Source organism: Bremia lactucae, linkage group LG12, assembly GCF_004359215.1.
Source record: "Bremia lactucae strain SF5 linkage group LG12, whole genome shotgun sequence".
Classification (NCBI taxonomy): Eukaryota; Oomycota; class Peronosporomycetes; order Peronosporales; family Peronosporaceae; genus Bremia; species Bremia lactucae.
In genome coordinates this window covers 1671934-1685312 of record NC_090621.1, presented here as the reverse complement: position 1 = coordinate 1685312, position 13379 = coordinate 1671934, and the positions used below count along the sequence as shown (strand labels likewise).

The 13379-nt window shown below is 45.9% G+C and overlaps 4 protein-coding genes across 4 annotated transcripts; all 4 read right to left on the bottom strand.

Annotated features, from left to right (window-relative positions):
- Positions 1-62: 62 nt before the first annotated feature.
- On the bottom strand, positions 63-1905 carry CCR75_002690 (uncharacterized protein; the record flags this gene model as incomplete). Its single annotated transcript, XM_067960787.1, has 3 exons — positions 1498-1905; positions 1408-1430; positions 63-1276 (listed from the first exon to the last, which is right to left on the bottom strand). The coding sequence occupies exons 1-3, from the start codon at positions 1827-1829 to the stop codon at positions 63-65; spliced, it is 1569 nt and encodes a 522-aa protein (XP_067820611.1). The 5' UTR covers positions 1830-1905.
- A 3507-nt stretch (positions 1906-5412) lies between these two features.
- Positions 5413-5805, bottom strand: CCR75_002691 (uncharacterized protein; the record flags this gene model as incomplete). Its single annotated transcript, XM_067960788.1, has 1 exon — positions 5413-5805. One exon carries the CDS (start codon positions 5803-5805, stop codon positions 5413-5415), a length of 393 nt encoding a protein of 130 aa, XP_067820612.1.
- A 418-nt stretch (positions 5806-6223) lies between these two features.
- Positions 6224-6418, bottom strand: CCR75_002692 (uncharacterized protein; the record flags this gene model as incomplete). Its single annotated transcript, XM_067960789.1, has 1 exon — positions 6224-6418. The coding sequence occupies one exon, from the start codon at positions 6416-6418 to the stop codon at positions 6224-6226; it is 195 nt and encodes a 64-aa protein (XP_067820613.1).
- A 101-nt stretch (positions 6419-6519) lies between these two features.
- CCR75_002693 (uncharacterized protein) lies at positions 6520-6792 on the bottom strand (the record flags this gene model as incomplete). The annotated part of the gene is made up of 1 exon (XM_067960790.1): positions 6520-6792. The coding sequence occupies one exon, from the start codon at positions 6790-6792 to the stop codon at positions 6520-6522; it is 273 nt and encodes a 90-aa protein (XP_067820614.1).
- Between the last annotated feature and the right edge of the window lie 6587 nt (positions 6793-13379).

The window sequence follows — 13379 nt, the reverse complement described above, 5'->3', positions numbered from 1 at the left end:
CTTTGATTTCTTAAGAATTTAGGACGCATTCTATTTGCTCGAGTAATTGATACAATACTTTTTTATGGTCCGACAATGTTATTGTCATCGGACCAAGACGAATTTGAACATTGATTCGTTTCCACTATTGCCTGGCGTTCATGTAGCCATTTTAGCCTCGACCGAATACTAAATATCACAATACACATCAATGTGCTATAAAAGAACAGTCCGACCGCCACGGCAATGGCAAATGTCACCATCCACAACTCGACAATCGCACCCATTTCGGTCAGAAAGTGGTTCGAATTAATTCTAGCGGCCAGGACGCCCGTTCCTATACAAAGCCCCAGTATGCTTCCAATAAGAACCACTCGTTCCATGCAAGTTGCCGACTTGGCTGGGTATCCTGCAACAACTAGATGCTCAGGTTCATTTCGAGGAGCCAAGAGTCCAAAGACCTGACGTTCGCGGTAAATTTGGACAAAACAATCTACAAACAGCACGATTACGGGAATGGCTACACCAATCATGAACGCGGCGAGGACAAAACATTCATGATGTAAACCACACGAACAACTGGGTACATCTTGTACAATCTGAAATGTACCCTCTGGTGCACGAGACGATCGAAAGAGGCTACTGAGCCCATCGGATCGGAGACACAATGTGTCATTCGGTACCGAAGTTACATTCAGCGCACATACTTGGAGTACACAAGTTGTACACAACCACGCGGTCGTGTTGGCTAATTTCCATTGAAAGGTGTAAAGTGTCGTGTTTTCATCAAATGTGGCGCTAGAAACCGAGGGAATTGATTCATTTGGAGCAATCGTGATAAAGGAATTGTTCTCGGCTTTAAAATCCACTCGAAATGTATCCAACTTCGGGTCAGGGCCTGAAATAAGCGACACGAGCCACTTAATCGTGATCGTAGATGAAAGTCGGTAGATTTGATCGTTAAGAGGTGAAAGGATTGTTACTCGTACAATCGCACTTTCAAACAAGGAAGAGTCAATACTAGTCTCCAAAAATGGATCAAACTCTAAACTCGATGAAGTCAACGCGGACGAATCTTGGGAGGTATCTAGCGACGTCGTACTGAATAAAGACTGAAGCGATCGGGATGTTGGTATGAAAAGCTCTCGTACGCCCGTTTGAAAGGAGCTTTTGTGTGCCACAGGAATGGACGTAGGCACTGTCAAGCGACGATTGACAAGCGTACGTGGGATGTTTCGTGCTTCTTCCGAGCAACAACGTCGAGTCGCAAAGACTCCACTCAGCACAAGGACCACCACTATGGAACAACACACATTATTAACTCGTGTTGCTAACATAATTTACGTAACGTACATAATGCAACTAACAATACGAGACAGCGACCACCTCTCCTCGAAGAAGGAATATACCGATGTACCGCCCAAATACCAAAGAGGGGATGGACGTGTTGTCTACATCCAATTGACATGGGAGTTTACGCAATCGCATTTTTGCAACATCGAGACGGACGAAACGTACATGTAATGCCACGTATCTTCACTCGAGTCGATAGCTTGCAATGCGTTACCACGTCTCTCCTCCCCGTTTCCTGCGTAAAATACACGCTCAGGGCCATCCACGGGTCGTAATTCGCTTACAATTCGAGAATGTCCTTTTAATAGCGTTAAACTCGAATGTCTAGACCCATGAAGATCAGCATCGTCCTCGCTCTTCCCTTCGTCGGAATCTCGTAAAGGAGAAACAAACACCTCACGCGGTAAATCCGACGCAAGAGGCGAGCAATAGGCTAGAAAATCCCCAAGAAACGCTTGGTGCGCGGCACTCGACGGGCTTGGACACAAACGCGACATTGATCGAGTCCAGGCACTGCATGCCGTTTGTCTCTTCTCGCCGTCTTTTTTTAAATTTTGTAACCCACGGTCCAGTGGTCGTGCGACTGAATCGCAGCGCTCGTACGGGTTCGAGGCCCTGGTTATCGCCCACTTACCCATCACCCAGATGGGTAAGTGGGCGATAAAACCGGGAAAGCGACTGTCCTTCCATTTGTACGTTCGCGAAAAAATGCAGTCTTTCGTGGCATTTTGACATGTCGAAACAAAACCATAACTAAGGTTGCGAATGGAGAGCCATAAAAGGTTATACTTTTGCGTTCAATAGAAACACATGGAGGAGGTCGGACTATCGAATTACTGGTTGGGTTCCTAATGTAGCTTTTCAGAATTTACCTGAAGAAAGAATTCTTTGCTAGTCGAAAGGATTCTTTCGACAAGATTCGATTAGTAATCTCAATTTTTGTGGGTCGCAACTTGAGATTCTTCCCGTCGGAAGCCACCTTTTTTTAGTCTATAAACGGGCTTCAGTCGACCCTATTTTTTGTGACGAGCCTCAAACTGGTTGTTTCTTGCATGAAAACTAAGCTAATTCATTTACGCGTAACTCGGGATAAGTATTACCACACTTCATCAGGCTGCAAATTAGCTCGCGGTGTCCCTAGCAACAAGCAGCACTTTTGCATGTTGTATTTTGCCCCATTCGCGGCCGCTGTGGATAAATCATCAACACTTTAAGCGTTCACATAAATAGTATCGTGCCTTTTTCTGTTAAGTAAGAATTCAAGGCGGTGGGTTCATTTAAATAAAGGATATAAAATACGACCCAACTTCAAGGTTAGTTCGTTCGATGCCTTGACGTGTGTCTTCGTTGCAAATTATGCAAAACCATCTATTGTAAAAGAGGTATATTAAATTCTGTACATGTTTTGTCACCATTTTTATAATTCTATACACGGTAATATTGTACCAGTTCTGTTCATTAGTTATAATAATAACGTTTCACTCTTTCTCTACGTAACGAGGTGTATCGTTACATCAAATTAACACTTAAAGGTTGTTATTTAGTATATTATCTAAAAGGTAGATAATATTTGGAGAATATTACTTTACATGGTAAAATTCTAAAAGCTTATCCATTGGTAGATAAAGACCATTATAGCTACTTTCTCCGCGGTCCAGTCAGCGCTGGACGCGCGCAAAGAGAAAGACAGATAAGACTTTATTAGATGTTTTGTATTAGTTTTAATAACGTTAGTATTAAGTAAATAAAAATGAAGAGCTTAATTTTATAAATACAGTTTGTAATAAATCCTCTTTAAGCAAGTGTTTTAAGGAGAGTCTTCCTCTGCACGTACTAGTGTACGTGAAGTGACGTGAGGCACCACTCGCACAGAGGCAATGCGAAGTGGATTTGTACTGAAGCAGTGCTAGTCAGTAGTGCCCCGTTACACTCTATGTTATGGGTACCTTTAGTTTATTTTAGTAACGTGAGGTATATTGCTGTACGATGACGACTGCAATAGCCATACTGTGCGTGTCTATCTTGCGCTATCAAAGCTCCTTCCAATTGCTCGACACCTCCTCTCGTGGTTCGCTACCGCAAGTACTCGCTCTCTCCTCAGGTGGCGTAAACATGTATTGCTGTGGCTGCTAAGAGCCGGTGGTGGGGGCACGAGCCAGTGGCTCACGTCGTTTGACATGTGTAGTGTGACATCTTCGGCAAGATGTCTGTCGCTAGGCAAGTTGACTTGAGACGAGGTGCACGTGTCCATGGCCGCGTCAGCTGCAACATTCGCCATCTTGTTATTGTCGCGGCAGTGGTGTGACCAACTCATCACTCCAGCTTCGTCCGTAAGTTTCGCGCATCATTACACATCGCTTCCAAGTGCTTCTTTCTCGGCTGTCGATATGCGCGCATCTGTGAGATGATCTTCTCACTGTTGCCAACCACATAAAGAGGAGCCATACATTGAACGACTGCGTGTCGTAGCCCCTCCCCCCTGTAGTAAACCCCAGTACTCGGCCATATTGTTTGTCGTCGTTTTAGAGCCGTAAACCATGCTTGCGATCCAAACCACTTCTGTTGGATTAAAGCTGGTGGCGATCCATAAGATAAAGGAGCCGGAACCTTCGGGTCCCGAATTGCCTCTGCTGCCCCCATCAAAGCAGAAGGCGTAGATGGTGTCGTCTTGGTGTTCGATGCGAATGATGTGAAACTAAGGAGGATCGAAGGCTCGTGCTTGATAGGTAGCTTCAGTGACGTTGGATTCTTCGATTCTGCGTAGTTGCTCGCACCACAACGAGTGAAACATTGCTGCAACAGCGAAGCGCCAGACTTCGTTACGTGCGGAGAACGAGCTGGAGCGAGCGTTCTCAATCACGTTTGCACATTGCAGCTGAGCTTAAACAGCCGGCCACGCCAATTGCGGCAGCTCGCGCAGTTTTGTTGCAAGATCTTTGGAATTGCGATTGCCTTGACAAGCGTCGCTCGTTGCTGGACAGAATGCGTCTACTGCCGAGCTACTAAGAGTCGAGACATCATGAACGGGTGCGTAGCCCCCAGTTCACCGAAGTAGCATCGTTTGATCCAACCTGGATGCCAAGGTACATGCAATGCTTTTCAGCTCCGAGGATCTTGAGAAAACACGTGTCAAATGGATCCATGTCCATGCCGAGTCGTGCAGTCAGCGACTTGGAGCGACTAAAAAGCAGCCCAGACGCCTCTCCGAACGCGTCCAGCGTCTCCAGCGCTTTTTGAACGTTGGAAGGGTTACGTAGGAGTATCGATGTGTCATCCGCATAGACAGACGGATATTCCGTCTCATTGCCAAGATGGACTCCAGTGAGGTTACTGAGGTTACGGATCACGACATAGGCAGTGTTTAGAGCGATGATAAAAAATAGCGGTGCCAAAGGGCAGTCCTGATGAATGCCGCACGTCACTTTCACGCGCTGCGATAGATGCCCATTCAAAACCAATTTGCAGCTTGTGTGACGATGTAGGGAGTCGATGATAACGACGAAGCTGCTTTTAAAGCCATGTCACCGCAACGAAGCCGCGATAAACGGGCGTAATAGCGTGTCATTCGCTTTAACAAAGTCGAGGAGCAATGCGACGGACCTTTGGATTTCACGATTCGTTTTTGCGGCGATTTCTACTGCCTTGTAGAGATCAATGTGCCGACGCAATGTTACGCCATGACCAAACCCGCCTTGAGCTTCATCAATGAAGCAGAGAAGAAGCGGCCGCAGCCGGCGCTCGTACAGTTTGGTGAACACTTTGTAGTCGCTGTCTAGAAGCGATATTGGACGGAAGTCAAGAGGACTCGCCGCGGCCGCAGACTTCTTTATGCACATCACAATGGCTTCTCCGAACGACTTAGGCACGACAGCACATGTGATCATCGAGCGAAAAGAATCGGAAGCACCGGTGCCATTCTGGTGGCGTGATCTCTAATAGAAAAAGTTGCCTAATTCGTCTGGGCCGGGAACTTTGCCACATTTGCAGCGTCTGATCGCAAATAAAACCTCTTCCACCTCAATAAGGCGAGAAATGCTAGCGTCATCAACAGTTCGAGGGCAGATCGTGCTTGACGGGACCTCAGGAGCCGACTTGTATCGCATGCGTTTGAGCTCTTAGCATGCTTCCTTCCTGTCCTTGCTTGAGTTGTCGTTGAGACCTGGTGCTGCCACGATCGCGATCTCGAGAGTGCAACGAGCAGCAGCAAGCGCTGGGTCCTTGACCTTGCAGACCTTGCGTAGATGCCGCAAGCTGAGACACGATCGGCTTGCTCACTCTTGGGTGGTGGTAAACTGCTACTTCCATAACGCTGTCGGATTCAGCCACAAACAGCTTGTGGATCCGTAGTAGTTCTTGCGGACACTCTATAGAGTCAAAGTAAAAATCCAGCGTGGTGGGCCGGGGTAATTGTCCCCTTTCCCGTCGACTTGCTCGACATCGAACACGTTTGAGCTTGTGGCTGCCGACACCCATGAGTGAACATGAGATGCGCCAAGCCCAAACAAGCGGAAAAGATGCACTTGGTACAGTAAGCTACGAGCATGCTCATCGTATCCGAAGCTGCTGTTGCCGCCGCAAAGGGATCCGCCAGTCACCTGCGAGATAGATCGGCGCCCGAACGTAAAATTGGCATCCTTCCATGGAAGGGCGTTACTTTGCTTGTAAATACAAACGTGACGATAGGCGAGCTGTTCGTGCACTCGACGCTCTCGTATGTGTCAAAGAGATTACACACGCTGACAGTTGAAATCAGTTCCCGCCTTGTCTGGAAGTTCAGCCCAAAAGTGCCACGAGGGTGTTGTTTTGGGGAGTTCGAAGCCCACTAGAAGTCGCGCGTACAGCCGATAATAAAGCTGCGAGCGATGCAGTGACACTAACGGGAACCGTTCCGCTAGCACATGGGTATCGGTGATAAAGCGCGGTGGTGCTTGGAGAACAATGTTGCCACACATCCGCTCTTCGAGAGTACGGCGCTCTGTGCAGTCATTGCGCGTAGATAGCCATCACGCACGAGACGTGATTCGCGTACAGCACACACGTACAGCTCGGCAAGAGGGTCGTTGACGTCGTAAAGAGGTCGTTTCATTTGCTATTCATGTCGTTGAGTAGCGTTATCGAGCTGCGCGTAGCCAGACAGCGTGGCCTTGAGCCGATTGATGTCACTCGACGTCCATCTTAAGGAAGAGGTTAAGTGCGTGCACGTACGCCGCAGGTCGGGGCGGCGGTTAATTTTATGGTCGATGCAGGCATCTCGGCTGCTGATGCAGGCGTCTCGACTGCTGATGCCATGAGCTCATCCGTAGCAGCGTCATCCATTCGCTCCTGATCGGCAGAGACTGGTGGTGGTGAGAAATTAGTAGTGTCCGCCGCCGCACTATGTGCCTTGGTAGGGTGACTAGCGTTGTCGCCGCCATGGTCATGAACGTCAGACCGGTGGCTGACTGGTGCCATTTCCGCCATCAACGGAAGACGGACGTAAAAAAAGAAGGGGAAATTCTCGAATTGATTTGCTCTGAACTGAGCAAATTGGAAGTGAAAGATACCTTTAGATACGAAGAACTTGTAGTAATTTGAAAGCTCCGTTCTGCACGCCGTGTACGTCGAGATTTCAGAGGAATCTTTGCCTTCATTGTTATCAGTGTAGATTAGCTCGTACTACTCCGTTACCGTTACATACATTTCTAAACTATAAGAGGAATAGTAAAGGAAAAAATAAAGTATTATCTTATTATATAGTATTGACAATATTGCCATAGATGGTTATATTGTAGCGGGGTGACGTGTGCATGAAGTCCAAAACGACCATCGGAAAAAAGAGCCCTATGCGCGCTCGTGAAGGTATTGCATATAATTCATTTTCTCCAAGCATCGCATATGGGGCACACCGTTTAATAAGATTCGTTTAAAGAGTATGCCTCCTTAGAGGCATGACATGTTGCCTTGAGGCCGCAGGGACATGGGCCTTTTCACGAAAGGTAAGACAACTCCGTCTCTTTCGACAATCGGTTCTGCTTAAAGCTTGCATTGACTAATTATTCTTTCCAAACCGGTCACGTATTGTAACCAGTTTGTCTAGCCAGACGTCGCGGCCTACGCTAAGTACATTTCGTACAAGAGCAACCCAAACTTGTAACAAGGAACTCAAATATTTCGGAGTACCATCGATGTCGAAAAATGATCGATAAAGAGCTCAACTTAGTCCTCAACTAGAGCTAAGAAGCCTTGATGTGTCGAACAGCGCAATTTTATATCGGTGGTTGGTCATTCCAGACCAACAAATTTAAATTTAGTTGCCGTTCGCGAGTAGCCAACACTATTTTCTGAAGAGCGACGAGCGACACGTTACATATTGCGGTCCCACTCCTTTTGACTGATGTTAGCAATCAAGCTAACATTCCTTTATCTATATGATTACTTCGTTTCTAGTGATGCACACTGGCATCACCAGCATTGGCACCATTATCGGAATCATCACAAAATAACTCCCTATATATAGGTAGGGCAAACTGAACATCTTATCGAATAACTCCTTATTCGATTAGCCAGAACCCACAGGTTTGACTGTTTCGGCCCCGGTGATCCAGAGGCCTTTACAAATGTTTGAGTCGGACGCTATGTCCGACTCACTCTAAAGCACACCTGCAATCGGAGGTGCAGATGAGGTGTCACCCGCAGCAGACGCCTGAGCATCTGGTGTTTGCTTTGTCAGCAGCTGCCTTACTCGTACAGATGCTAGTTTTGGCACCTTAGAGGCGCAGCCCATGGACTGAAAAAATACGCGATGAATTAGTTGATATGTCTTACAGACTTCACGTGCAGGACGTGCAGAGGAAGGAGCTAAGAGGTCTTAGCTTCTAAAGGTAAATTCAAAGGCTTTAGAATAGGAAAAAAATCAAACTGTATTAATCTATTAAGTTCGTACGTAAAGATCGTATCTAATATACTGGCTTTATTATATTACTTACAAACTATGCATGGCGCCAACTCGTGCGCTTACACTATCGTGTCTTGTGACGATTGGTGGGGTTTATTAAAACTTAAATCAATTAGTAGAACTTATATCTTGCTATGTCAATATTACCGAACTTGATAATATTGGAACTATTAAGTCAAATTATTAAGTTAATAATTTTGTACTTCTAAATTCTATTTACTCTCATAGGATATAGTATAGATTATTCCTCTCATAAGAATTAATATTTATGTTACGGGACACTCCGTTACATCACCTCCCATAACCAACAGTCACAATAGTGACTGATGTGGAAGACATGGAAATACTACTATCTCTTTCCCTGGTAATTTTGCATTATTGGTTTCTTATTTATATTCCAATTATATTGCATTATTGATTTTTGTTTTAAATCATTTCGGGCATGGTGTCTAAACCCATGCGCGCCGCCCCTGTGGCCGTAAAGCTGGCAGCTGCACGGATCTGGCAGCTGTTAGTAATGCAAATGTTTAAGTAGACGCTCATGCGTCGACTGCGGGGAAGAAATCACAACATACTCCAACTGATGGTGACTAATATATGTCACCTGCTACTCTGATTGCAGGTGGTAGTGACAAGTCACCTGTTACTCCCATTATAGGTGACTGGCCGAGTCGCGTCGTCGACCGACTCGGTAAAAATTGTTAAGGCCTCCGAATCAACCGGGGCCACGTCCCTGAAACCTTCGGGTTTATACGTGACAATTAAAGAGGTGATGACGGAGTTTTTGCCGCTTCGTCAGACCCTTTGGTGTGGAGTCAACTTGTGATGATTCCATAGACGATGACCACTCTGGTGATGTCAGTATGCATAACCAGAAACGAAATAATCGTAAAGGTCAAGTCGATATGAATGCTATTGGTGGTGCTAGTATCCATCACCAGGAACGAATGATTCTAAGGATCGCGCCGAGAGCCATGTTAGCGTTAAAATTATTATGAGCCAACGGTTTAGGGACCGCAATGTTTTAAGGTTTGCTCCCGAAAAGAAGTCTTGGTTGCTCTCTAAAGGCAACCTAACTCGTTGGCCTGGTATGACCAACGACCGGTACCATATTCCGTTGTTCGACTCATCCAGGCTTCACAAGCCTGGTGAGGACGAAACAGAATTCTTCATCGATGCCTTAGTCCGGCTTTGGTGGTACACTTGTAAGCGGGCAAAAAATGTCACTATTTTGTTCCAAGCTTGGACAGACTTTGTACAGAATGTACAAAACATAGGCCGAAAGGTCTGGCTTGACAAGCTAAACGTTTCCGTGAGCGGTTCGAGAAACGAGGCAGGGATACCTTCGCTCTCGTTGGGAGACTCAAGTCCATGTTGCTTCAAGGGTCCAGGTCATCCATTTAAGAAGAGATACCTTAAAGATCATTATTGGAGGACGCTCAGATGCGTGAACGATTTAGGAACCTCCAATCTTTACGAGCGCGGAAAGCGCTCGTATTCTGATGGACCATATGTCGAGAAGGATGGGTCTCGTCGTACTGTCGAACGAGACCCGGAACGTCCATCATCGTTGGGAACAAGGTTCCCAACTATCATGCAAGGGTGGATACTCTCGCCAACGAACGTAAAACTCGTTCGAACCTCTTTAACCTCACGGTGGTTCAAGAAGCGTTCAATAAACGCTTTTCACCACTTAAATCCGTCAATGGATGTGGAGGGGGAGAAAAATCGGGCTTGCCTCGTTCGACGAACCCGAATCAACATCTTCCGTTGGATCACACCCGTTATTATTCAAGGATGACATTGATCACGAGCGATTTTGTCGCCGCGAGTTATCGGTGACGGTCAAAAATGTATCCCGTGACCAGTTGAAGAGCTGTGCGCAAGTTGCGACTGATTAACTGGCAGCGAAAGGACGCATTAGTCCTTTTAAAACGAGCTGATGACAGCTCGTCAAAAGATCTCATCCTTGGAGGATGTAGTGGTTCGTCTAGTTCGTGAGAAACAGACTCTATCATGCTATAGCTCAGGACAATCAGGCTTCTGCGGATCCCTAGACCGTTCCGGTGTAATCCGAAATCGAAAAAAAGCCTCGTACTGATGGCACGGGCGGAGACGCCCGACATTAAACGTAATGCCCACATTCGTCACTACATGTTTTAGTAGGTTTACCGTAGACAGTAGGGCTAGATCGTTAACATTTAATGAAAGTATGTTTGCGCTTTCTTTTTTGTCAGAGTTCCGTTTCTGTCGGTCTACCGCATCAGCGATTCCTGTACGAACGGACCGCTGCTTCTTTAGCCAAGAGGAAATCACGGTTTATTTTTGTTTCTAGTGTGAACGGCTCGCACTGCGGAGATATCAATTTTCTCGTCATTGAGAAAATTATCGTTCTCATTAATACTGTTGCTTATGATGGTGAGGCTTTCAGCTTCCTTATCAAAGTCAGCAATAGCATATCGCTATTACTGGGTTTGTCCACTTCAATGTTGATTGAAATCAACATTAGTATCCTTCGTATTGATGTATTGTCAATGCGTTATGAGCAAGAGCTAATTTGTTATTTGCTCGAGCTAGTCCCTCCCCTCTTGAATAAGAATTACTCTCAAACAAGGTGGGTATACGTGAGTGACGTGTGCCATTCACAAAAAATGGAAAATGTTTTGTAGAAGCATGCACTGAATTGATAATGGCAAATTCTACCATCGGCAAGAATTCGCTCGACCTCTTAAAGAGTAGACGCATCCGCGAATTATCTCTTCGAGAAAACGGTTTGCACGCTTCGTCTGACCATCTGTTTCAGGATAATCAGAAATCGACATTTTAACTGTGTTCCAAGTGATTTGAACACTGTTGAATAAAATTCCGCCGTGAATCTAGGGTCTCGATCTCAGACCAGCTTACGGGGTAACCCATGGAGTCGATATATCGTGCCAACAAAGACACGAGCACAGTCTTTGGCTGTGATCGACTTCGGGATGGACAATTTGGGTGAAACGATCAACATACACGAGAATACGATTATTCTCGCGATAGGCTTCGGGAAATCCGAAGCCGAAGTCCATTAATACGGACTGCTGACAATCTGCCGGAACAGGTAGAGGTTGTGACGGAACACGGGATGAAACACTGGGCGTCACTCGTTGACAAGCTTTGCAAGCACGTATGTACTTACGGACGAACTCATACTGCCGCGGCCAGTAGAAGCCGCGACTTATCGTGACGTAAGTCTTCTCACGTTCACGATGCCCACTTATTGGTGCATCGTGACACTCATACATGATGCGTAAACAGATAATTATGAGTAGGGATGATGATACGAGGAGTGTCGCTGTGTTATACAGTGAACCATTGCGTGTTGTGTATCGATCTGTTGAGAATCGATACAGTTTCGACAATCTCTTTAAGGAGTGTTGAAATGGATTTTAAGATACTCGATTAACCCTTTAAGAGCATTATCTTCTTGATAAGCTCTTCTAACGTCGTCAAGTAATGTTAACGACAGAACACTTATTGTTGCAACAGTGTTCTTATGCTCACTGTTGATTTGTGCAGCCAGCTCAAAATCAGCCCGGCGCAAAAGGGCATCAGCGACGACATCATGTCGTCCTGGTTTATACTCTACGGAGAAGGTATACTACGCGAAGATCGACATCCACCTTGCCATTCTTTGAGAGATTTGTGGACTGTTTACAGCCGCGCGTAAGGACGCTGGTCCGCATGAAATGAATTGTCTATCTCCGAAAGGATAGACCCTAAACTTAGCCAGTACATATTTCATGGCAAGGCGTTCCGTGTCATCAACTGGATAATTGCGTTCGGCTGGTTAAAGCTGACGCGATTGATAACAGATGGCGCAGATTGAAACATCGTTGGCGTCACAGACCACATGAATTGGTCTATCTTGGTCCGCAATCGCCAATCCTGGCGATTGCACCAAGCTTTGCTTGATACCCTTAAATGAACGCCGGTAATAAGCGTTAAATGACCACTTTACATTTTCTTCAACAAAGAATAAATATGTACTGTCATTTCGGCATAATTACGGGAGTACTTGTGTAAGTACGCCGCTAAGCCGAGGAACTTTCAGAGTCCCTTCACGTCAACTGGCACCTGCCGGTCGGTGATCGCCTTGATCATTTCCGGATCAGGGCGTGCTCCGTGTTTACCCACGATGCACCTAAGAAGTGGCATTTCCCCTGCGGCGAATATACACTACTAGAGATTTGCTTACGACTTATGCTTACGCATAAATGTAAGGACCTTTTGGACGTGGGTACGATATACTTCAACGTTTGACTTCTGTTCATGGCTCTGCTATGAACGTAGACGTCATCAGATAGCTCGGTGCGAAATCCCGCACACATCGTAACAGATTCGTTTCACATCTGTTAAATGTCACAGGGCATTACGAAGTACCTGTGGTACGACTAGATACTCCCATATCATTCCGCGTGGGGTGATTCCTGCTACGACGAAATATTCTGCTGCATAAGGATCTGATAAAATCCATTCATTACATTCATTGACGAAAAGACAGTGCTCTTTGATTTATCACCAATGATTACGTCTTTTTGTGGTATCGGCGTTTGAGCCGATACCGTTGCAGCGTTCAATTTATTAAACGCATGCATAAATCCAACACTCTCCTGTCGTTTACGCACACATCAGTTCGGAGAGCTATTTGGGGAGGTTGACTTACATACATGACCCGCTGCTAAGCGATCAGCAAAGAATTTGTCGATCGCGAATACTTTCTCACAAGACAATGGCCACTGCTTCGTGACACAGTATTTCGAACCTGGGATTAGGTCGATTACGGGTCGAGTGCCTCCTCCTCATGGTACGAATTTAGGTAATACATCCTTGAATTCGATCAAATCCCTATATAAAGGATTTGTCTTCAAAGACTCCCAGGATCCGAGTCTTCTCATCGATGTAACTTTCGTCCTTCGATGAGTAGCTTAAAATTCGTTCGTTCTCAGGAGAAACTATTGCCGACAGAATATCGGCCACATGCTTGTCATCTGCGACAGGTATGCAGATCTGTTTGAATTTGCTATTACGCAGATCACGCAATCCGTTTCAATTCTATAGTTGACAATTGAGTTAT